This window comes from Balearica regulorum, chromosome 8 (genome assembly GCF_011004875.1).
Source record: "Balearica regulorum gibbericeps isolate bBalReg1 chromosome 8, bBalReg1.pri, whole genome shotgun sequence".
Lineage (NCBI taxonomy): Eukaryota > Metazoa > Chordata > Aves > Gruiformes > Gruidae > Balearica > Balearica regulorum.
The window spans coordinates 353,795-378,194 of NC_046191.1; the positions used below are offsets into that span (position 1 = coordinate 353,795).

Genomic DNA, 24,400 nt, shown 5'->3' on the forward strand with positions numbered 1-24,400 from the left:
TGACTGAGAACTGATAAGCCGTCCTATCCCGAGAGTTTCAACTCCATTTGGAAACAATGATTTCCACTGCAATCTGATGCAGTTACTGCTTTGTTCTTGTAAACTGATTTAAGTACTTTTAAGTCTCAGAGGAAGAGCTGTTCCAAGCAAATACTTGTGCTTGTGACATCTGTGATTTGCATGTAAAGAATTATCTTGGCGAATCAGTCAAGTGACTTTCATGCTGAAGTGCCTGCTGGATGCCATTTCTGAGCACAACTGGCTAATGCTTTGGCTCTAATCTGAGGAATGACAACGTAAAGTGATTTTCTGGTATGGATGCTAAATGTTATGGGTGAGAAAAGACGATCAGTTACTAGAGTGAGTGAACACATCTGCCTCCCCAGAAACGACTGAATGCAAAGCGAATGGGATTGTAATTTTAAATGTTCCAACATTTTAACATAGCAAAAGCAAATACGGAAATCGGGCTGAAAATACCCTTTTGTTAATTAAGTGGCTAAGCACACTTACAAATGGTAAAGATTTGACCATTTTAGGAATCTTGTTGCTTATCAGTAATTTTTTCTTCTGCCATGAACCCCAGAATTACCTCTCCAAAAGCTGCTGCCTCCTGTTCCGCGTAGCCTTTCTGTCCACTGCGATGCCTGCAGTCTGCGGCCGAATATTGCATTTAAAGCGTAACAGAATTAGTTATATGAGCTGGAAATAAAACACAGCTTGCCAAATTAATCTCAAAAGAAACTTGTGAAAGTTGGGTAAGACTGGGGAGAAGCATGGTTATGCCCTGGTATATGGGTAAGGGCAGTGGTGTGTGGAGCAGGGCAGCGCTGATGTTCTGCACGTTCCCGGCACGGCTGCGGGGCCAGTGAAACACAACCCCACTGTCACCCTCTGAAACTTTTTGTGTGTGTGTGTATGTGTAAAAAAATCAGAAAAAAACTTGTCAATATTTTAAGCAGTGAGGTAACATGATTCCCTAATCTTTCACTGAGAATCATGAGACTGTTTATTTTTCTTGTTGTAGGGTCTTGTGGGTTTTGTTTTTTTTTTTTTTTTTTTTTTTTTGTTTTTTAATAAGATCCCTAACAGTCTTCAATAATTGGAGTTAACAGGTATAAAATAACAAGATGGCAATAGTTAGGGTAACCTTTCTAGGTAAAGACTGTCAAAAAATCTTCCCGAATTTGGTATCATTTTTAAGAGGAAGGTGGGATCATATCACACATCAGTTTCTGACAAACCGTATTTCTAAGAAGGTAAATCCTGTGCATAGTGTTACATACTGTAAAGGTTTGGGCCATTATTGTAGTGCTTGGATTGCATTTGAAAAAAAAAAGAAAAAAGAAGCTTCCCCAAAAAAATGAGGTAGTTGCATTGAATACCTTTTCTTCCCAATACATAGCTCTGCCCTTGAAAGCATACCAAAGTCCTGGTTTATACACAAAATTAGTAACTGTGATCCCGCTCCCAGCATACGCAGGTGCGTTCATGGCTGTACGTAGTTGGCAGGTAACCTCTGGACTCTGAAATGGGCCGCCTCTGGTCTCGAAAATATGGTCTCTTTGGGCTGGCGTTGAAGTCTGATGGGGGTTCTTTGCATCTCGGCTTTTTCAGTGCCGAATTTTATCTTCCCACGCATGGTGCAAGATCACAGTGCTGCAAAGCGTGTGGAAACTGCTGACGCTCATTGATGGCTTCTACAGTCACTTGCCGTCGTTTCTAACAGACACGAGCCAGACCTCGGCGGGACGGCTTTAAATGCAGAAGATGGTTCAGACCGTTGTGAACAAACTCTCTGAAATCCACCCCCCCAAACACCCCCCGCTTTTAAAAGCAACACCCGCCTCCCCCGCAGGCAGGAGGGACGTGCGGGATGGTGGCACCCCCGCCAGCGGGGACGGGGCAGCCAGCCGATGGGCTTTGCGGGGCTGGGGGGTCTGCGAGAGCCCCCGCCCCGCCGCACCGAAGCAGATGTTGCTGTTTGTTGATGGAAACTTCAGGGTTCAGCTCAGGGCACAGAAACAGTCGTGCCTCGGAATGGAAATGAAGGTCTATGAAAATCTGCGACTGGAGGCCTGGAGCAAGCTCCCGCCGCAGCGCTCTGTACGTGCATGGCAGAAGCCACGACCCTGCACCCGGAGGAGCTGCTGTCCCTTTGGCCTGCCGTGGGGACCCCCGGCTGCTCCCCCAGTGTGCCTGCTGCCACGCGGGCTGCGGGGCTTGGACTTTGCTTGCCCACGTCCCCGGTGCGGTGGCCCCTCAGCACCTGTGCCACGCACTCCAGTCGCACCAGATGCTTGCCGTGCACCCCCCAGCAAGCTGTGCTGCAGCACTGGCCGAGCCCCCTGCCCCGGGTCCGGTCAGAATTAAACAAGGATTGGCCCGCTCAAATACCCAAGGTTTGAAAACAACATGCGCACTGTATTACTTCTGAAGGTTTCTTGTGGTATTTCAACACCTTATGGTCTTGGTCCTCTCACAAGCTGCTGTTCTTTCATCTTCAAAATTTGTCACCGGTGCCTCGCCCCCTCCACAGAGGGGGAAAATAGCAGAGCCCGCGCTTTCTGCTCCTTGCTCAATTTGTGCTCGCAGCCAACAGCTAAGGAGAGCATCAACCACCCAGCATTTCACTGGATATGACTGCAATCTTCGTGCACGGACAGAAAGGTGCTGGCCTCTCACTTTCCCATGCCCCATCCAGGTGCTGAGGTGTTTCAAGCCACCAGAAACAGGATGAAAGCAAGCACGTCAGACTGCTCAAGCTGTAAGTTAGCAATGCAAACAAGCAACACAAAAGGCTCAAGTTTATTTTCTTGGCATGCCTGCTACTGGAAACACAGGCTAACAGGTCTTTCAGAATCTATTTAAAACCCCCAATTACTTTTCCCTTTGGCTGCCACCTAGTATGTCAAATTTTTACAGTGGAATTAAAATGTCCCCAAGACACATGCTTATGTAATGGAAACGATGACAAGTCCCTACCTATATGAACTGGGAGTTACTGTACCAAATAACTGTTTCCCTCAGGGTCTTGTTTTGTCATAAAAGGAAGGGCTTAACATCCACTATTGCTAAGATTTACAAATTCACCATTTTTCTGAAAAATACACTAGGAGTATGGAGTGACTTCTCCAGGAGTACAACAGAAATGCACAGATTATTGCACTGGTCTATATTTAGCACTTATGGCACATCAGTGGCTTGCAGCCTGGTAAGAAAGCCTGTTAACTCTACATTTTGGTTGACTTTCTGCCCAACAGCTGGAGCTGAAGCCGCGTGCTGGCCACATAGAATGACACACGTAAGTGAGCTAACGAACTATCAGCGTACGGAGTTGGCTAAAAGATGCAAAGAAAGGTAACACTTGACAGCTGCTGGCCAAGGGAAGCAGAACACAGGAACACGCTGGGGCGGGAGCCTAAGGCAGAGGAGAACAGCATCAACCTTGCTGCCTGCTGCATCAGTCCGGAAGGAACCTGGACATGCCCGGCTGGAGCTGGCCTAGAGCTGTACGTAACTTCTAGGTCTCCATTCTAACCTCCACACCAGATACTGCTGACTAATATGTGGCTCTGTGTTGTTTTAAAAGGGCCATCTATATTGCTGCACATGGCTTTGCAGAGTTCCTACAGGGATTAAAAACCTTCAAAGATAACAACCCAGTGAGTTTCTCTGCTCTGCAAAAATCAGAAGGCCTGAATCCAGCATTTGGAAGTGAAATGCTTCCATAGAGAACATGGCCAAAGGCTGTAGCAAACCAGTTATTTCTGTGGTAGCTGACAGAGTAAAAGATTGTTAATTCAACAGTGCTGTTAAACCCCCCCCCCCAAAAGTTTTGTTCTCTCTGCTTCTGTGGCATTAAACCTGTTCACAATTCTGTTTAATTACATTTTTCTCCGGTACATGTCCATCAGAGTGTAACTACTTAGAGCAGTATTTATATCTCTTACAAAGAGCATTACAGTTATTCAGTTTGCCATTTGATTTCAAATGCCTTAGTCTATATCGTGATTTCAGCAAAAATATCGAGACTGCTTTCTGTGTCATCTTCAGGCTCCAATTCTTCATTGTGATCCTCTGGAGAGGTGTGTACACTGTGTTCTTGAATGGTCTTCCTCTTTCTTCTGTGAATGTACACAGAGCGATTCTTCTCTGCCGCCTCAGAAGGCGAGTTGTTTGCACTGACGGCACTTTTCAAAGCTAACTCTAAGCCTTTGTGGAACCTAGAAAGAAACAATTGTATAGTTACCATTTTTGTAGGTTTGCTCAGGATCTGCAAAACTACTCTGAGAAACTAATGCTTTTCTAATACAATCAAAACGTGTTAAGAAAATCGTTACTAACATTGAAATGTTCTCGCCAATACTGGAAGAAAAATAAGAAATATCAGCACACATCCTCGTGTATGCCATGCCACTTCTCTTCTTCTGCTTGTATGTTAGAAATTAATTAGTGGATGTACTCACATGCCATTAAGACTGTTAATCTTGCAGAAACCATGAAATGGTATCAGGTTAAATGTCTGATGAACGATAGCATTAATGATCAGATGCACTGCGACCATCAGCAATTACTTTTAACTTTAGCAACTACAGAGATTTTCAATGGATATATAAAAAGAAACTGGTCTTAGTGCACGTAGGTGTCTCTCCAGCGTCCCTTTGATCCTCAGGCTCTTTGGCTCTTCTGCCAATGCTGCTCCTCAGCTGGAGGCAGACAAGCGCGTGTAACCTTCCACCACCCTCACACACCATCAGTTTGGGAAACTATACACAGCATTTAGGGGATTAAAGACTGCACTGCAATCTGAATACTTCTCAACTGATTACCGTGATAGAATAACAAATGCTGTTATCATTAGAAAAAGAAACTTAAACCCTACTCAGTAACAGTCTGCAAACTCATATTGTTTATAGGTTTTTGCTTAAACAGTTTATAGTCTTCAGAGCTCAAAAAATTAACTGAAATTGTACTTTAGACTTTGGGGGCGTTGTCTTTTTTTTTTTTTAACATAACCTCTCTGATGCATTTTTCACTTTTGGATTTAGATGTCATGAATATGATTGGTGTAATCTAACAAACCTGTCAATCCTCCTTATGTTTTCTTCCATTTTCCGATTAGCTATATGTATCAGAAATTCAATATATTCTTCGGAGACCATCAATTTCCCCTTGTGGATTAATGGAACTTCTAAGCAATGAGTGCTCCGGACAGCCTAAAAAAACACACAGAAGGATTTATCTAGAATAAAGTTTTTTTATTTTATGAAGGTTATTTAAACAATATGGGGAATTCATTAAAGGAAAAAAAAAGCCAAACCACTTATCCACACCATTGGTAGCTGTGAACTATTGGTTAGTGTGAACTAAAGCAGAAAGATGTTTCTTTGCTACAGCACACCCTGTGATAGCTGTTGATCGCATTACAATTTAGATCTTGGCTCATAAAAAAAACAAGCTTAAGAATAATGATATCATTTTGTTACATTCCTTACAGGTTAAGTAGAAAAGTCCTTACCATCATAATTTTTCCTCCTCTGCCAACTGTAATACCAGAGTTCCTGAACCCAGAATCAACAGCCACCGAATGCTGCAGAACAAATAAATGCCTTAAACAGGTCTTGTAGACTTTTACAGCAAGAAATAATTACAGATGAGTTGCAATGCAGTTTATAATCTCAGTTTTGCAACTTACTCAAAATCATCTCCCCAAATTAATGAAATAATAGTTACATTACAATGTTCTTGAGATCAAATGGATGTAGTATCACAAACTGTGGTTTGTTTTCAAAGAACCACTGTCAATCTTCATTGTCTAATCTTAATCTATTAGCACAGATGGGATATTAACATCTCTCTGGGCACTGTACTATTCTATCTCGAAGAGCTGGTAACCACATAGACAGTCGTGCAGCACTTTCAGAGATAACAGTGTAGCAGTACTATAAAAAAGCTAATCAACTCTCTTCCACATTAACGAAGGAACAAACCCATCACAGATTACTCTCTGGAATCAGTGGGACAGCAGAAGGCAAAGGTCCTATTCAATTACTTGAAGCACTGGAGCCAAACTGCCTGGCTGGTAGCAAAATGATGTCTAAAAAACCATCGCTTTTGGCCAGCGAAAGCAACCCAGGCTGCCTGGGAAAAATCTTTTACCAGGCAACCTGCTTCAGCTTGAAGGCTGAATCGTACTTGAGTAATTTTGTTTTCTAACAAGTAAAGCAAAATCTCTACTAATTTTAAAGCTGTGTTTTCTTCATCGGCTTACTTTCAGTACCCTAATTATTAAACATACAGCGCATCTGGGACTAGTGCTAAAACTTACTCAGGAGCCAATGCTTTTGCAGCAAGGAATGTAACAGAACAACAAGTTAACCCTGTTACTTGGCGTAATTTTACCAGAAGCTGTGCATCCTGCAGCTCTCGACACAGCACATGAAGAACGAATGGTTCAAACTTGAGCACAACGTCACCGGTGGCTTTCTCTAGTGCTGTCATCTGGAAAAGACACCAAAATATTTACATTAATACTGCAAGTATGTACTGTTACTACAAAAAAACCCCCAACAAACCCAAACCAAAAACCAACAAACAAACAAAAAAACCCAACAAAAAAAAGCTAGTCAGTGTGTGAAACAAGCATTAAAAATGCACCAAATGAGTTCCAAGCAATCAGGATTGTTCAGCTGCTTTTGATTTTTCATTGCTCATGATACATAGAAATTCCATGGATTCCCATGATTCTGTTTGCTAAACTGATTAAGTTTGATAGAAATTCATCGCAAGATAAGACTTTAAAAAACCTGAAAAAGTGTGCTTCCCTATTTATTTCTTTGTACATTCAAACAAATCCATACAGTCAGTACAGCATGGGAAGAGAACTGTTTTACTGCAATCAGATGAAACCTGAGCAGGTTTTTTTTTTTTAAACCGTTCTTTAAAATCAAAGACATTTAGTTTCTGAAGTACATTTCTCAATTTCGGAAAACTTTCTGAGGTTCAGCAGATTAAATTCATGGCCTAACATACTTGATCACATTTTAATCCTAGTTTAAATAACAATGCATAGCATACTGTGTAAGAGTTATTACGATAAAAAAGTCAGAGGTAGAAATTAGAGACATAAACCCACAAGACAAGGAAGAAAAGAAGTAGCAGCTTCAAAATTATAAAGTTTAAGAAATTACCTTCAGACCCCTCAGTTCCACTAGAAGGCTGAGATGCTAGTGGCAATTTTTCCTGGATTTGCAAATGTGGAGAAAGCTGTATGATGTTCTGCATGGCTTACTATTATAATTTCTCTACTTTTCTATGCTACCTTTATGCAGAGAAATCTTAGGGGCCGATATTACTTTCTTCCATTCAGAAAGGTCGCTTTGAGGCAGTTACATTACTTATTTCACTGTATGATTATTTAATCATAAGCACCATTTGCCCCCCCTTCTTGTTTGCCTTCACTCGCTTAATTCCCAGCACTAAAAAATTTGCTATGTTAACTTGAGAAATTTCAGCTGTTTTCCCATACTTTGTTGTTTTGTCTAGCCCTTCTCATCTTTCTTGTAAAATGAAAGTGTTCAATAAAATCTTCAGGAAATAATCACATTCACATGCTTTTTTAAGACATGATTGCATAAAAGAAAACTGCTGAAGTAACACTCCTTTAAACATTGAAAAGTATTTAGATGTATTTATGCAGCATCTCCTCCATAAAATGTTCTTATTTTAAGTTGAAAGCAGGTCTTTCTGAACGGCTAAGTTTGTAATTTGTGTGCCAGATTTAAAAAAAATGCCCAAGTAACCACAGCTGCACTAAAGCTGATGAGAAACAGAAACGATCAACATTGCATAATGCGGCGTTGTACAGAAATACCTAAGCTAACTTATTTAGCATTTGCCTGGGCCTGGAAAGGAGTCGTGCTGACACAGTGCTCCTCTGAGGTGAATTCACCGTGCCCGAGAGCGTGCTGGCACAGTCAAATAGCTCCCTTACCCAAAGCTGGGCTCTGCAGTTTGCCTGGTTCCTCTTGCGGCGCAGCACCAGCTGGCTGTGCAGGCTGCCGAGGGCCCCGTGCTGCGTAGTGCCTGCCGGGGCCGTGCCGATTTCAGCAGGAACACACACATGCACACGCAGCAGTCGGCATTCACGGTGCCTAACGTGGGCTGGGACGTGCCTCGGACGCGTGCGTCCCCTTTTCAGGCGTGTTTCCGTGATCCCTTTTCAGACGCTCTCCCATGTTTGCGAGCTCTGTTCTGGCCATCTGAGCAGCACAGTGTCTGCTTCAGCAAAGCCATCGGCACCCATCGTGGCTGGAAGCCAAGTTAGACAGACTTGTCTTCGAGACAAGGATTATAACAGAGAACACATTATTAGCTGCAGTCAGCGTGTGTGATACCAGTGAGGGTGTTTTTGAGGGTTTCTGTTTCTCTGAAAAGGCTAAGTAATTTACCAGATACTCTAGAGGCAGCTTTTCAGCGAGAATACAACTAGTTAAGAAAGTTACACACCTATAGATGTTAGCACTGCCCCAAAGCTGTCTTGCAGTACCTCAAAAAGCTTAATAATGAAACAAAATATTTTCAGTAAAGGTTTTTTTAATTGTCTTACTGCATCTAAATCATTAATTTCCTGCAAACTCAATCAAATAGGGAAATACCGACAGTAATCTTCTATTAAGTCTATGAAGCCTGAGGCCCTGCTTTGCTCCCAGTGAAGCTGATGGGAAAACACCCGATGGGAATAGGATTAGGCCCCCCATCTCTAAAGAGTCAAAGTCTAATCACTATCGTGAAAGTACCTGTTGGCGATACGTCAAAAAAGCTCACACAAAGCAATACGAAGCAGAAAACAACTGACGGTGTTTAATGACTGACCATGGCAACACATTTACAGCAACGCAGAACACAGCCCTTGTCCTAAGAGCAGCATACGCTGGTACTACAGCAAACGCTTTCACTGCGGCGCTGCGCAGCCGCGCTCACGTTACTGGCTCGGGTGTAAGTTACAGTCTGACGAGGGCAGTGCACAGCCCACTGCGTTGGGCAAACCCTGCTCTGGAGAAAGGGGTGCGGTGACACCTCACTCATGAGACACGCTGCACAGACACTCCAGCTAGGTATTTGTCAGCAGTGTGCAAAACCAGCAGCTGACGCCATACCTTACAGGTCTGTCCGTATAGACGTGTGGACAGAACTACGTGTGCATAGGTCCTGGTGGAAGCAAACGCTCTGCACACACACGTCTCAAGGCATTAAACGGCAGCTGGCCAAATTCTGCTGTACATACAACCAAAAATCCAAAGTTGAAGGTGGCTGAGATTCACACCAACAGTATGTCAAGGAAAAAGTACACCATTTCAGTTTTACACTACTGTGTAGTTATGAGATTATATTTGTGTCATGTCAGTAACCTTGCAAAGAGGTACTTCATAACACATGATGCTTTTTCTCTAGGCACTGGAAGGATAAAGGGATAAAAACAGATTACAAAACAAATAGCCTATATTCATACTGTTGAGGTTAATATACAAATGGTCTGACAGCCGAAAAGCGCAACACTCAGCATGCAAGATCCTGCCTTCCCTTCTCATTTCCTAAACACTACATTAGCAAAGCTTTATCATACATTAGAGTATAGTAGTTTAAAAATTAATCAAAGATATTTTTCTTACACTTGCATTTTATTGATTAAAAAACCAGTCCCATCTACCTGTTAAAGGGAACATGAAAAATCAGAGTATTTCCTCCCATAAGAGTCAGCAACAACCCACTGTGTCCTACTCCGCCTGAAATTTGCTGATGGAAAGTTCGGTGAGCTCTGGTTTGCTAGAACAAATGCTAGCAAAGCCAAATATTTTGAGGGAGATGTTTTTTTTGTGCATGTGTGAGAATGTATGCATATGGTAAAGTGACCTATGAATTGAGTGAGAGAATTTTGCCCTTGTAACTGCTTCTTTTTTGTGACAGACAAAGCAAAGAGATGTGTGCAGAGAGCAGACTATTTTGAAAGCATACTAAAAAAATCCCACTAGATGTAATTTTTTTTTTTTTTTAATTTTAGGGGATATTAAGATACCAAATTAAAATGCAGTACAAGAGATTCACTGTTACACTAGTTTCAGGTCTCTGTAAATTAAAGGCTGTTAGCACAGCAAGCTGGGCTCAAGACAGTTTTAAATTCAAGACAGTTGTTTTTTTTTTTTAACTCAAGACAGTTTTAACTGTCTTGAAGGAGTTATTCCGTACAAAATGAACATGCTCATTGGCATGCTTACCTGAACACATCTACATTTAATGGAAACAAAGGAATTAATTTTGGTTGCTTCAGGAATTGCTGACCAAAACAACAAAGCAAGAATGGCTGCAGCTTATGAAACAGTTAATGAGGACACCACAAAATATTTGTTAATCACAACTGACCCGTTCTGAAAGAGGTATTACAGTTACTGCATTAATGTGTACGTCAGGCTCCAACTGTTGGAGAACAGGATAAAAGCCACATTGTCCTGCAGGAGCGTTGCTGCTTGAGTAAGCATCACCTCAGATGCTGCCTGACACGGAACTTTTACTAGCTTCATACAGCAATTGCTGCTTCAGAACTAACATGGAACATACTGTTTTCATTTAGCCCATCGTAGTCTGCTAATGACCAGGTCATCACTGTCCAAAGACCAGCAAGTCAAGTATTGTACAGAAATTAAGCTTCTATTACTTTTGGATAGGAAGGCTTTTAAATCAAATCTAGTCTCCACTGCATACCTTGGTGGCAGTCCAACAAGAAAGGAAAACAAAGAGCAGATATAAAGCTGCAGAAATGAAAAAATACATTGTTATCCTAACAGTAGTATTTCAGGAAAGGAAGAACGTTTGCTTACAAAAGCATTATTTCTGCTTGTTCTGAATAATGAGAATATAAGAGAATATAAGAGAATATAAGAGAATATAAGAGAATATAAGAGACAGAATCACTGTATCTCGTATTTTCAGAAATCATTTTTTGAAAGACAGCCTTCTGCTGTAGAAGCAATAGTAATTACTGACTTCTTGTTGAGCTATCGTGGTGTGGCAATTATGTGACTCCAGACAGCAAGAAATTATTCAAGTTTCACATTAGCGGCATTTAGAACTATACAGAGAATTTGGTATTGAGCTTAAAAGTATTCCCTTCAAAACAGGTCTTAAGAATTCATTAAGTAGAACGCCTAGAAGAAAGTTTATTTTGAAATTAGGTGTCAATTCATCTCAGTAACAGGAATAAAGAACCTAGAAATTTCTTTGTATTTTACATGATGTGTTTTCCATGACACCGGACACGTTACATTAAATAAATACAAGTTGTGTCGTGTTGTCCTCTTACCACATCGCCTTTGGTGCACGCTTCATGCGTTACCATGAGCCACGTGCAGTTCTTCTTCTGGATCTCACAGCTGTTTATATCCTGGTGACGAGGAGAAATGATTAAACTGGCGCTGCAGAGAGGTGAGCTTTGATCTCCTGCTTGTGTAACAGGAAAAATACGGTCCCTCACAATAAATAATGTCGCTTTTGAAAAAGCATGTTTTCTTAACGTACGGAAACACAAAGGCAGCTTAAAACTGACTTACCGATGCTCATGTACATTGCCAGCGCGGGACTACAGCCGGCGAGCCACGGAAGCCGCCTGCCGAAGGGCAGCCCCCCCCCTCCGGGGACCGGCCCCCCGCCTCAGACCGGCTGCGCTGCCCGGCACCGGGGGCCGCACCCCCGCCTCAGACCGGCTGCGCTGCCCGGCACCAGGGGCCGCACCCCCGCCTCAGACCGGCTGCGCTGCCCGGCACCGGGGGCCGCGCCGCCCCCCCCGATGAAACTCTCGGTTTGGCTCGCCTCGGCCGAGCGGCCTCCAGCCGGCACGACCCGCGGCCCTGAGCGGGGCCGGGGAGCGCGGCCAGGGACACGCACCGCCCCCCGCCCGGCCCGCCCGAAGGGCCCCGAGAGCCGAGGCTTCGGCCGGGCCCCCCCAGAGCTCTGCCGCCGCAGCGGGATCCCCAGGGCGAGGCGGGACTCACCGCGGCGCTGCCCTGCGCCAGGACCAGGCGGCCCGAGCAGGAGCTGGTGGTGCAGAACTGCGCTCGCCCGTTGAGCAACTGCACGACGGCGGCGGCGCGCTCGTCCAGGGCGCCCTTCCTGCTGCCGTCCGCCCGCGCCAGGCGCTGCGCCTTCCGCTGCCGGAAGGTGGCCATGGGGGACGGCGGCACCGGGGACCCGATGGCGGCCCCCGCGCGAGCCTGACGGCGGCCCGGGAGGGCCAAACCTCCCCACGCAACGGCCGAGGGGCGGGCGGCCCGGGCGCGGTGTGAGACGCCCGTCGCCGCGCCCGCCCTCCCCCGCTGCCCCCGCCCCCGATCGGCACGGGCCCGCTTTCCGCCGCGGGGCAGGAGCGCTCCGGAGGTGGGCGGTGGGCGCGAGGGCTCCCCGGCGGTCTCCGGGGCTCGGCTCTGCCCCGGGCAGCGGGGCGGGCCGCGGCGGGGCGGGGCGGGCCGCGGCGGGGCGGGGCTGGCGGCGGCCCCGCACTGCCCGTGCCGGCTGTCCCCGGTACGCGGGGCTGGGCTCCGCAGGCCGAGCCGGACACGGCCGAGGTGCTCCGGGCCGGGCAGTCCCGCCGGCGGGAGCCACTAGGCCGCGGCGGGCGGCGAGGGGTGGCGGGGCGGGGCCTGGCCGCGAGGGGCGTGACAAGGGGGCGGGGCCTGACGGCGAGAGGCGTGTGCTGACTGCAGGGGCGCGCCGGGGGCGGGGCCTGGGCGTGTCCTCCCCGCCGGCGCTGAGGGGCCGGGGCTGTTCTCCTCCCGCCGCGCGTTTCCCCGAGCAGCCGGTGAGCCTCCCGCGTCAGGCGCGTCTCGTCCGGCTGTGCCCCTGCTTGCGACGGAGCACCAGCTCCGCTTCCCGACCGCCCCGGGGCCCGGGCTCCCGGCGGCTGCTCTGAGGCAGGGAAGGCCCCGAGCAGCTAGGCGCCGCCGCGCCCGCCCTCCCGTCCCCTCCCCTCGGCTGCCGGGGCGCTCGCAGAAGCCCGTCTTGGTGCCCTGCGCCCCAGCTGGCCGTGGCCTTCCCGGCCCCATCCCCGCCTGCGCGGAGGCGCTTCCCGGGTCCCCTCTGTCTGCCTGCCCCCCCTTTCTGTCTGAGGAGCTGCTCCGGCATCCGCCCGGGCCTGGCGGGTGGTGGGCTTGTGCGGGGGGACCGCTGGGCCTGGGGCCCCCCTGCCCCCGGCGCTCTCCGCAATCCCATGGGATTCCCCGAGGGGCAGAGCCTGCCCTCCTGACCCGCAGGCTGTGGTCCTGCTGCTTGCCCCGCTCCCTCTTCCCAGCGTGCTGAGCTCCTGCACCTCCTGGCCGCTGTAGCCAAGGCTGCCCCCAGCCTCCGTGTCCCCCGCGTCCCCCGCCAGTCCTTCCTTGTGAACTCCTCCTCCATCGCCTGCACCTGGACGCTCTCACCGAGGCACTCGGGAAGCCTCCTGGGTTGCCTGTGCCTGCCTGTTGCCCCTCCAGCAGATTCCGGGGTTGGTTCCAGTTGTCTGGAGAAGGCCTCAGTCATCAACCTGCAGAATCATTTCTTAAAACCTACAGGTCCAGTTTTTTTCTGAGCAGAACAGAAGCCTTCTTTTAATTTGGTTTATTGTCTCTACCAATAAAAGTGATCTATAGTTCAGGAATTCCTTTGCAGTGTAGAGTTTTGTCATGTCCTGGAGAAATGTTAGTAGTGTATATCCACGTGACTAATGCTCCTTTTGACTTGAACAGGTACCCAAAAGTGTGAAGCCTTACAGACTGTATCGGTTAGGAGAAAAAAGCAGTGTCAGAGTCAGATACTTTTTAAAAGCTGTGATCATCTTTAGGAAAAAGCCTACCTCTGGCTACAGCCAGAATGTCTGCACTTCAGTTTTTGCTGACTTGTTTTAATGTCCTATGGTATTTTCTATTTTTGATAGCTGATGAGTGGTTTTGTGCTGCTTTTTTTTTGCATATGAGTTTAATAGTAAGCAGGAGCAGTGACTGGAGCGTCACTTGGTTAGATGACCCTGTCAGCCAATGTGTGACAGCCTGTTTTGCAGGAATGTAATAGTAAATTGTTAATGTTTTCCCCCAAAGTATTGTACATCTCTGCGTATTTGATAGCAGTGCAGTATTCACAGGAGCTGCGATAGAAATACTTCTATGGATAAATTATTTGCATGTGATTCTTTTAATGTCCATAAAGTCCTGCAAATGGTAGAGTTAATTTTATGCGTTTTGCAAGATTAAAGGGGGTTTAAATCAGGAGTGAGGCTCAATTTAATCAGTTGCTTGACAGGTGGTTGTTTGATTTCTTTATTTTGAAAATGCAAAATAAATGATGAAGGCAACACAAAATTACTGTTTTTCCCCTCCCCCAGATATTCTGATCACTATGGCAGCCACAAGAAATGTGATGAGAGCTGTCAGAGTTTTTGAATTTGGTGGCCCTGAAGTGCTTAAACTCCAGTCAGATGTCTTAATTCCCGATCCAAAAGAAAATCAGGTATGTATGAGTTCTGCAAACTGAAATAATGGTATTGAATGATAACAGGTACACTCAGTACAGAATGAAGAATCCATACCAATGCTTTTCATCTTGAATATGTAGGTTTTTGATCAGCATATTCATACTACCTGAGACATCGTGTTTAACAAATGTGGGCTTTTTACTGTTATATGGGCTACATATTCCATATAAAGGATTTCCTGAAAATGGCTTCAGTTCAACACTGAATATTTGCTAACTCTGTTTAAGAATTTAGTTAAAATGCCATGATACTGTGCTGTGAATTCAAGTTTTAAATCTTTTAAATTATTGCTTAAGAAGCATCTTTTCTTTTAGGTGTTAATTAAAGTCCATGCCTGTGGGGTAAATCCTGTTGAGACATATATTCGTTCTGGAAATTATGCTAGAAAACCAGCTTTACCCTACACTCCTGGCTCAGATGTGGCCGGTGTAATAGAAAGTGTTGGGGAACATGTGACTGCATTCAAGGTATTTATACATTGGGTTTTAATTCATTATTGTTTAGTGTATCCTCTTTGTGTGATTGCTATACTACTACTCCTGTTTTTATTGCTTATAATCATGTAATCTGTTTTGGGAGGGGGGTGGAAATCACCTTTATTGCCTGGTGAAAGCATGCAGCGAGATTGTATTGGCAATCCAGTCTGCAGATCGAGCTGTAGGGAGGTCTTGAATGCTGTTGACCTCCGAGAGTTAAAAGGTCTCAGAAGAGGCACTTCAGTTTGTCTGCTCAAAGCAATGATATCAGGTGTACAAAAGCTGTGGTTCAGAACTATTTTTATGGTATTGTAGAAATATTTGAAGTTGGATGCTTCCTGTTTGAGGTAATTTTATGCAGAACTGAAAAATTTTCTGTAAAGTTTTTTTGGAAATGGAAATAGCTTTTATTTTACTTACTTATAAGGCCCCATAAATTACATATTTGTTGTTGAAACTGTTCAAATACTTTATTACTCTAGTCTAGTAATTTGACTTAGATTTTCTCTGATATCCGTGAAATTTATTTAGTTTTTAAATCAGTTCTTCCTTTCAAGTCACTAGATTGTTGGTCTCAGACAAATACAAAAATTGTAGTTAAAATTGTGTTGAAATTTCCTGACTTGGAATTTATGTAACTGTTGTGGGAGAGATCAGAGATTTGGTTGTCTAGCGAGGAGAATCATGTTTCTTCACATTTTCTTATCAGTAGTTTGCTGTATCTGCTGTGTGTGCTTTTTGTTTCTTACGGAAATTGTGATGCTCTTCGCTTGAATGAGAGAGAGAGATGATGAAATCATATGTGTGCTGCAGACAGGCATCCTGAAAACGCTGAGTAGCCAAGCTCGTTCACTTGCACGCTCATAGTGCTTGAGAAAGAGCTACGCTGTCATGTAGGCCCCTGCACAATAGTTAATACGTGATACCTGCAAACCAAACTGATGGGGTACACACGCTGTGCGTTTATTGAGATCAACGTGCAAATGGCAGAAAAACCAGAGCTCAGTAACTGTGGACGTTGACTGACGTAGTTCTGCGAGCGGGTTGTGCAAGGCTGGACGCTGACCCAGAGCAGAGCCGCTGGCGTCGTACCCGTGGGCAGGACTGAAGTGCTGAGGCACACAGGCGTGCAGCGCCCTGCTCGCCGTGCGTTGCCTGCATCTCCTGCTGAATTGCTGGGTTGAGTATTCCCTGCTGAAGAACAGCAGCAATACTTAGTTACCTTAGGGTATATTAAGGGTGTATCTTTCTTCCACATTTAAACAAAAATAATTATAAAATGTTTGTTTTGTGTTTGTAAAAGATTTTGAGGTTTTGCATTTGGAATCTGTGGATGGAATTCTTTAGTGTTCAGGTTCATTAGGGTTAATATTAACGAGACAGTAGGTTTGTGTGTTACACTGTAGAGTGGGGGTTATAATTATGACACTTTAAGTACATGAAATTATTTGGTTTGTGTTGCATTGGTTGTATGTATTGGCATTAATAAAAATATTCTCTGTGACAAATATAACTGGTTATTTTTAATAGGAGAGCTATTAGAAATAGCCTAAACTTCCATGAACTGGTTCTTTATGTATATTAAGGAAAAACTAAGGGAAATAATTGATTTTTCCATTTTCTTTCCCTCCTTTCTAGAAAGGTGACAGGGTTTTTACCATTAGTACGGTCTCTGGAGGATATGCAGATTATGCAGTTGCTGCAGCTAATAGAATCTTTCCTTTGTCGGATAAATTGGACTTTAAGCAAGGAGCAGCAATTGGGATACCCTACTTCACTGCTTATCGTGCTCTTTTCCAAAAGTAAGGTGCTAAATCTAAGCTTGTGCATTTTAGTTCTGAATATTTAAAATACTGAAGCTCATATTTTCACTGTCCTGTAAAATGGGGGGAGATCAATGAATGGGAAATGTTTAAAGCACTTAAGTTAAATTTGTTATACTGATGGAATTGTCTGGTAATTGTTACCTAGAAGCTAGTGACTGTATTTTACTGTTAAGTATTTCTTCTTAAGAGAACAGTCCTGGAAAGGCTTCTTTGATAAGTATCATGTAATAAAACATATAACTCTATAACTCTTTTTCTGTACTCATTGGTATTTTAGCTAGGGGAGAAAACCAGGAATAGTTTTAATTTCTTAATTAAATGAACAGTGTGCTGTAGAGCAGACCCACCTCTTTCCTTCATGAGCCAGAGACTCTGCACAGTCCTGTCTGTGGGACAGTATAACGAGTAAAAGCCAGGCTTCCATGTCAGCTAGGTGAGAGCTTGGGGCTGCAAATCTGGTTTAGTTTGATAGAGCAAAAGATTAGAACTAGTGTGGTTTGTTTTAAGACCTGTAACAAGTGAAGATCTTGAACTGAGGTTCAGTACCAGATTGTTACTTGCTGCTAGTTGCGTGTAGACATAATTGCATATTCCTTAAATTGATAAATGATATGGTTTATTTTGCGTCCTTGTTTTCCCAAAGTGGCTGATTATACCTGTTCAGCCATAGCATAAATTGGAAATAATGCTGTGTGAAATATGAGATTTGATGTCAGTGTATGCAATCTGATAGTTAATGATTATGTACTGCAATCTCAATGCCAATGTCTTCCGTTTTTTTTCATTCAGAGGACGTGCCAAAGCAGGGGAAAGTGTGCTAGTGCATGGTGCGAGTGGGGGAGTAAGTATTTTGAGAAGGCAAGTTGTAAGAAATGCTGTTTTCTGTCCTTGTATCTGCTTTTGTCTGTGATATGAATTATGGTCACGTTTATGTCAATAAATAGATTAGCAAAATTAGGTTTTTATTTCAGATACGCTAGGATACATTAGAGAGCAAACCCCATTACTCCAAATAACCATGAACTGTGTGATTATGTAAGCTCCCTAAACCCGAGGGTCACATAAAAGCACTTCGCTGCAGTTGGAAGTTGGTCCAGAAGCTTTATAGCTGGTCTTCCTCAGTTAAAAATAATAGCAGAAAGCTGTAATTTTAAAATACGTACAAGTTGTTCTCAGTTCTCTGGGTGTAATGACCACTGCATAGCAACTATGTGTTTCTGTGATATTTTTACCTATTAGCTAACAGCTAGCTGCACGAGGAGAGATACTGGAATATATAAATTCATGACTGAATACTATGTGAAACTGAATGTATAGTTTTCCTTAGTTCTATGTGAAAAGCTAGCTTTAGATCTCTTTCACACAACATTCTAGTTTAATTTATCCCCTATACACTGCATGGTGTTGCTCAGCTTCTGCTGATGCACCAAACAGCTGCAATGATCAGGCAAAGTTTCCTTAATTATTTGATAGACAGCAAAAAGGTGATTATGACAATCTCATATGAGGAGGAATTCGGATCTCATTCTAAGATACTAGAATGACAGCATCGTACCTCTTTTTTTTTTTCTTAAACTAAATGCAGTGTTTCTATTCTTCTTTATGTTTCTTGAAAAGATATATTGCCTTTGGTCTGCAGAAGCATGTAATGCAAATGTGTTGTTCTGTGGACTTGTAACCTTTGTATAGGAGTACTTGTAAAAGCAGTGAGATATGTATAGGTATGAAGCACATGCTGAAGAGAAAAGATGATTTGTGCTGCACCTTTTCTTTCAAGTGATGCTGACTTCCATAATGATTCTTTCTTCTTTTGTATTTTTCTTTGAAAATCAGTCTGGCCATGATGTATTTTAATTAATGGTGTTTGTTTTTTCATTTAGTTGAAAACTGATGGTCTGCTGTTGAGAAAACAAGGTCACATTTGGCAAACAGTTTGGGTAGATCCTGGCCAGACAGATGGTCATGGTAGATTTTTTCAAGAAGCCTGTCCATTTATTTTGTGTTACTCGTACGTACAAATTTAAGTAGCAGAGCCACAGAATGGAGGTTTTTATGGTCGTCTTTCTTTGTGTATTTATTTGCTTGTGTCCCCCTCCAAAAAAAGAAAAAATATAAAACAGTCATATCTTAACACATCCTGGAGGAGGTATCCAGCTAGGTGGTAGGTACAGCGGGCTGCTGAATCCGTGGCCTCAGGAAGCTGACCAGCTGGGACCGAATCCCAGAGAGGAGTTGTATGTGTCTGCTGTTCCCTCGTTTTGCTTCGGCATTCTGTTGCTGTGACACAAAGCAAAACCAAGAGATGGCATTGATATGCCTCAAGTGCTCGTTGGCTCCAGCGCCAGGTTTTTATGAAGGGATCCCTCAGCTCTAAATATCCTCTGGAGTGCAGAGCTGGTATGAGACACTGGGAATTTGGCTTCTAAAGATATCATTTAATCTGTTTGTGAAAGGTGAAAAAGTAGTGTTAATAAAATTTGTGCTTGCAGATTTTCTTTGTGATAAATAATGCTGGTATCAATAGCAGGTGATTCTGGAAGAGAAAAATTTCCTTGGCTTTGTATCAAATATATATGGCCCAACTTTAACAGATAGACAACATTCTACATGGATTTATGTCAAATGCTAATAGCTATTAAAAAACGCACAAAACTTTACTATGCCTCTGTAAATATATTTTCTTTTTTTAAAGACTATTTGGCTATCTTTAAGATCCAAATTACTTATTATGGCTAAAAAAAAAAATTTACCAGGCCAACTTTTTAAATGGGTAAGTTCCAAGTTGCTGGTACATTATATAAAAGTTAAAATACTAAGAAAGAAAGAGAAAAAGAATTTTTTTCTTCCTTTTCTCGTTTCTTTTCTCGTTTCTTTTCTCGTTTCTTTTCTCGTTTCTTTTCTCGTTTCTTTTCTCGTTTCTTTTCTCGTTTCTTTTCTCGTTTCGTTTTTGTTTTGTTTTGTTTTTTGTTTTTTCTTTTTTTCTTTTTTTTTTTTTCTTCTCCCCTCAGGTGGGAATAGCAACATGTCAGATTGCCAGAGCTTGTGGTTTAAAGGTTTTGGGTACAGCAGGAACTGAGGAAGGCATGAACATGGTTCTGAGAAATGGTGCTCACCAAGCATTTAATCACAGAGAAGCTAATTACACTGATAAAATTAAGGTAAGCATGTATCAGGGCTAGGTGATGCAGTGTGTATTTTTCTTACTAATAAAATGTGAACAGTTGTTTGCAGAAGTTTTTAGAAGTAGATTTATGTAGAAGAGTAGTGTACTGCCTTTTTAATTTCTACACAAGGAAAGCCTTTTCCAGGCTGGAAAAGCTGAGCTTCACAAGCAATGGCATTTAGAAATTCTTGCATTCCAGCAAATTCCAGTATGGTAGCATATCATAGTTCAGCATATCAAAATATGCTAAAATTAAACTTATTAGCTGTCAGCCTTAGTACAAAGGCTGTATTTAAAATTTTAACAATAAACTGTAAAATATATGTTATGTCTAGCATGTGAAATAAACAGCGGTACCCAAGCACTAATTGGAGTGATTTAAATAACATGTTATGTCTTGTATAGGAATACATAGGGATGAAAGGAGTTGACATAATAATAGAAATGCTGTCTAACATCAATCTTGCTACTGACTTGCAACTGTTGTCCTATGCAGGAAGGGTGATGGTAAGTACTTTTTGTCACTGACTTCAGTTTGTGCATTAAGCAATGTGATTCAACAGTTACAACTTGAACTATCATATTTTAACTCGTTTGTAACAGGTTGTGGGCTGTAGAGGTCCTATTGAGATAAATCCAAGAGACACTATGAGTAAAGAATCTAGCATAATTGGAGTTAGTCTGTTTCTTGCAACTGAGGTAAGAAACATTTCTATGTTAAAGAATGTTTTGTTGGCTTATTCCAGTACCTCTCTATTTCCAGTTAAAATTGTTTGTAAGGGTGAAGGGATGATTTTACTGTAACTAACTTGTTTGTTCATTCCTTTATGTTTTTATTTAATCTCAGAACATCATAAAATATTTGTGGATCGTGAAATTTGGTTTAACGTGCATAAATAGTCAATACTTTTCTAAAATGTAAAAACCTTGTGGTAAATGCTGTCTTTATTCAATGCAGGAGGAGATGCATGAATGTGCAACAGCAGTCCTCAAAGGCATAGAAGCTGGCTGGCTGAAACCAATTGTAGGCTCTGAATATCCACTGGCAGAAGTAGCTAAGGCTCATGAAGACATTATTCATAGCAGTGGTGCTCGAGGAAAGATGGTGCTCCTTCCATAAAGTCTTTTTCCATTTATTTTGTAGCTGTTCTAACTGCACCTTGGCTTATATGATTCATTGAATGTATGTTATAAAGCATACTTTTGATCAGGTTTGACAGTAACAGCAAATGCTAACTTACATTAATTAATCAACAATCTATTTTCTTTTTGTAATAAGCAGAGTTGCATAGAATTTAAAGTAATTTTTGTAGCCTTTTTGGCTGATGTGGAAATAATTAATTTGCTTGTGTGGCCTTGTGATGCAGGGGAAACTAATATCTAAGATAGGATTTGATACCATGCTCTATGTGAAGTTATAGTGAGGCCACTGTAGGTAGTGCAAAATGAAGCCTGCTTTTTAAGCAGATACACCAATGCATATAACTAAGTATATGCATATAACTAGGACTCTGCAAATTCTTTAGCCACATAATTTGTCTTATCTTTTGTCACATAATTTACTTGGAATAAAAGCATTTACTGCCAAAATAGTTCACTTGCCAGCTCAAAAGATGGCCAAAGAATCTCTCAAATCTGAACTGTTTGGAAGCAGAGGCAATTTCATTTTGCTATGCCTGACGGTGTCTGAGGTGAAAGTGTCCCAGTTAATCTGAAGCTGTATGCTAATATTTGCTACTTTGCAACTGATCATATTGGCAGCAGCAGCTGATTCCTTGATGGTAAATGGCTGGGTAGTGAGGATTGCAATTCTTCCTGTGACCTTTACTAAATTTAAAGTCACCTGAATCCCTGGCTACGATGAGGAGAAAGGAGAGGCTGCACTGCTTTCGTGGGTATTCATGTTATTGCACAAATGAATGTGTATATGTTGTTGACTTGTTCCAAATGCAATCCAATTAAGGAAGGACAATTTCTTTGACAGTTTTTACACTCAAAATACTGTTTGGTATTACAGGCACTTTCTTTTAATGATGTAATTCTCTAATGAGCAGTGAAGTCATCACTTGCTGAAGAGTTTTCTCAACTTCAAGGATGAGCTTTTCTGTTCCTTTCAGGAAAAGTGAGTCCTTACTAAACAGAAACTGTTTAGAAGTATTTTTGTCTATGAAGGTTACATGCTTTTTAACATTCGGTCTGGATTCATTTGGTGTCATACTATCAGAAATCAGTACACATTCTCTGAATCTCTGTACAGGTTCCTCAGGGTGATAGCTTCATCACACTACCATTTTCTAAGTTGTGATTTTTTTTCTGAACAGGCATTCATTTCTGCTGACATTTTGTTTAATCTAAACTAAGAAAATAATTGGCAAAATCTTTTGAAATGCCTGGATTTCTCCTCTATGTTTGTGATCCTTTGTTAAAATATAAAGGTGAGAGAGGGCCCCACGATCTGTCTCTTTATAAGCCTCTCGATGAGATCTTAACATTTTGTTTTAGTGTTTAATTGACCATGATTGTTCTGCGTGTGGTTGGGAGAAATCAAATCCTGACACACTACTTGTCTCTAGAGCCTGAAACGGATTGGTTATTTTACCTGTGTGTCCTCTAGGAACAATTGACTCCTTTTAGAAAATTGGACACTATCTGTGTTGAACTCTTGCTGATATTCGAGCGTCTTCATTGCACTTGGCAGACATGTTTAAAACAAAAGAAAAACCTATGCCTGATCTCTGGTTTTGCACAATGTTTTTGGTTTTTTTTTTATTAGAGTAGTTGGAATCGAAATATTTTCCAAACTTGTAGACATGTTAGCATATAAATACTGGGTATACTAAAAAAAGTGGTAGAAAATTGTCAACTTATTTACACAGAAAATGTTACAGGTGATAGCATCTGTCACCTGTAGGATCCTCCTTCCTGGCAAGTGACTTCCCCTTGGAGGAGACCAGGAATAGTTGGATCATTAGAACTGATGCAATGCCAGCTTGTTTAAAGTCTATCTCAGAAAACATCCAGTTTTGCCGCTTGATTCTTCTCTTGCATGTAGCTATGCAAAGAGATGCAAAACACTTGCTTGGAAATGAGATAATACAGCTTTACTTCCTCCTCCTCTCCAAGTGCAGTCTTAATAGACCAGGAAGTGGGTCCTGGCCTTCATGTGGTCTTCTCCAGTAGCCATGTCCCGAGTGCTGTCACTGCTATGTGGATGAAAATATTTTGGCACCTTGTTAATGGAAAGTGGGTGATTTATGGTAAGTGGATGGAAATCAAGAGAGGATTTTCTTCAGAGCTCTAGCAAAAAGACTTAGTTTTGTGTTATTGTAGTTGATTTGGGTAACAATAGTTGAAGTATCATAAAAATCATAGATGGTTTGGGTGGGCAGGGACCTCACAGCCCATCCAGTGCCACCCCTGCCATGGGCAGGGACACCCTCCACTAGCCCAGGTTGCCCAAAGCCCCATCCAACCTGGCCTTGAACACTGCCAGGGAGCCAGGGGCAGCCACAGCTTCTCTGGGCAACCTCTGCCAGGGCCTCAGCATCCTCACAGGGAAGAATTTCTTCCTTATGCCCAACCTAAATCTACTCTGTTTAAAACCATTGCTCCTTGTCCTGTCAATACAGGCTTTGGTAAAAAGTCTTTCTCCATCTTTCCTATAAACCCCCTTTATATATTGAAAGGCTGCCCAGAGGCTTCTCTTCTCCAGGCTGAACAACCCCAACTCTCAGCCTTTCTTCATAGGAGAAGTGATTGTTGAGTGCATCACCCATGTCGGTTGTCACCAGCTCTCCTGTCTTATTTACTGGAGGTGGTACATTTTCTTTAATCTTCCTTTTCTGGCCAATGCATCTGTAAAGGCTCTTATTATTCTTTGCATCCCTTGCCAAATCCAGCTCCAACTGTGCCTTAGCTTTCCTAATCCCATCCCTACACATCTGGGCAGCATCCTTGTATTCTTCCCAGGATATCCATGGAACTATGTGCTCGTGCTACTTCCAATCTAGCTAGCACAGTTAATGAGACTATTGGGAACTGTTCTTTGGCCAGTTGTGTGTTATTTTCTAATTTGAGAGAATGTGAGATAAATAATAAACGTCAGTATTTTTCTAAATAGCTGAGTATAGATACTAATCTTTTTCATATTTTACATTTTAAAATTAATTCTGATTCTGACACTCTGTTCTGGGTTAGCAATCAATGATAGGAAAGACTGGTGTCAGATGAAAGACAGGTGGGATCTGTCCTTCAGTTACACCTAGATTAATGTTTTCTTTTTGTTAAAGGAACTAGTAAGGTCTCACTGGGTAGTATTTTCATTGTTTCTCTAAGCTGGGAACTGAGGCTTAGGTCTGAGACAGGTGATACCCTGGAGACA

The 24,400-nt window shown here is 42.8% G+C and overlaps 2 protein-coding genes across 2 annotated transcripts; one reads left to right on the plus strand and one right to left on the minus strand.

The window, feature by feature from the left end:
- Positions 1-2,779: 2,779 nt before the first annotated feature.
- On the minus strand, positions 2,780-12,492 carry TYW3 (tRNA-yW synthesizing protein 3 homolog). The gene is made up of 6 exons (XM_075759092.1): positions 12,048-12,492; positions 11,360-11,440; positions 6,406-6,504; positions 5,522-5,593; positions 5,086-5,219; positions 2,780-4,226 (listed from the first exon to the last, which is right to left on the minus strand). Exons 1-6 carry the CDS (start codon positions 12,219-12,221, stop codon positions 4,004-4,006), a joined length of 783 nt encoding a protein of 260 aa, XP_075615207.1. The 5' UTR covers positions 12,222-12,492; the 3' UTR covers positions 2,780-4,003.
- Positions 12,316-22,740, plus strand: CRYZ (crystallin zeta). The gene is made up of 9 exons (XM_075759091.1): positions 12,316-12,429; positions 14,405-14,529; positions 14,869-15,021; positions 16,669-16,832; positions 17,646-17,697; positions 19,865-20,014; positions 20,425-20,526; positions 20,623-20,718; positions 20,978-22,740. The coding sequence occupies exons 2-9, from the start codon at positions 14,419-14,421 to the stop codon at positions 21,137-21,139; spliced, it is 990 nt and encodes a 329-aa protein (XP_075615206.1). The 5' UTR covers positions 12,316-12,429; positions 14,405-14,418; the 3' UTR covers positions 21,140-22,740.
- The last annotated feature ends 1,660 nt before the right edge of the window (positions 22,741-24,400 follow it).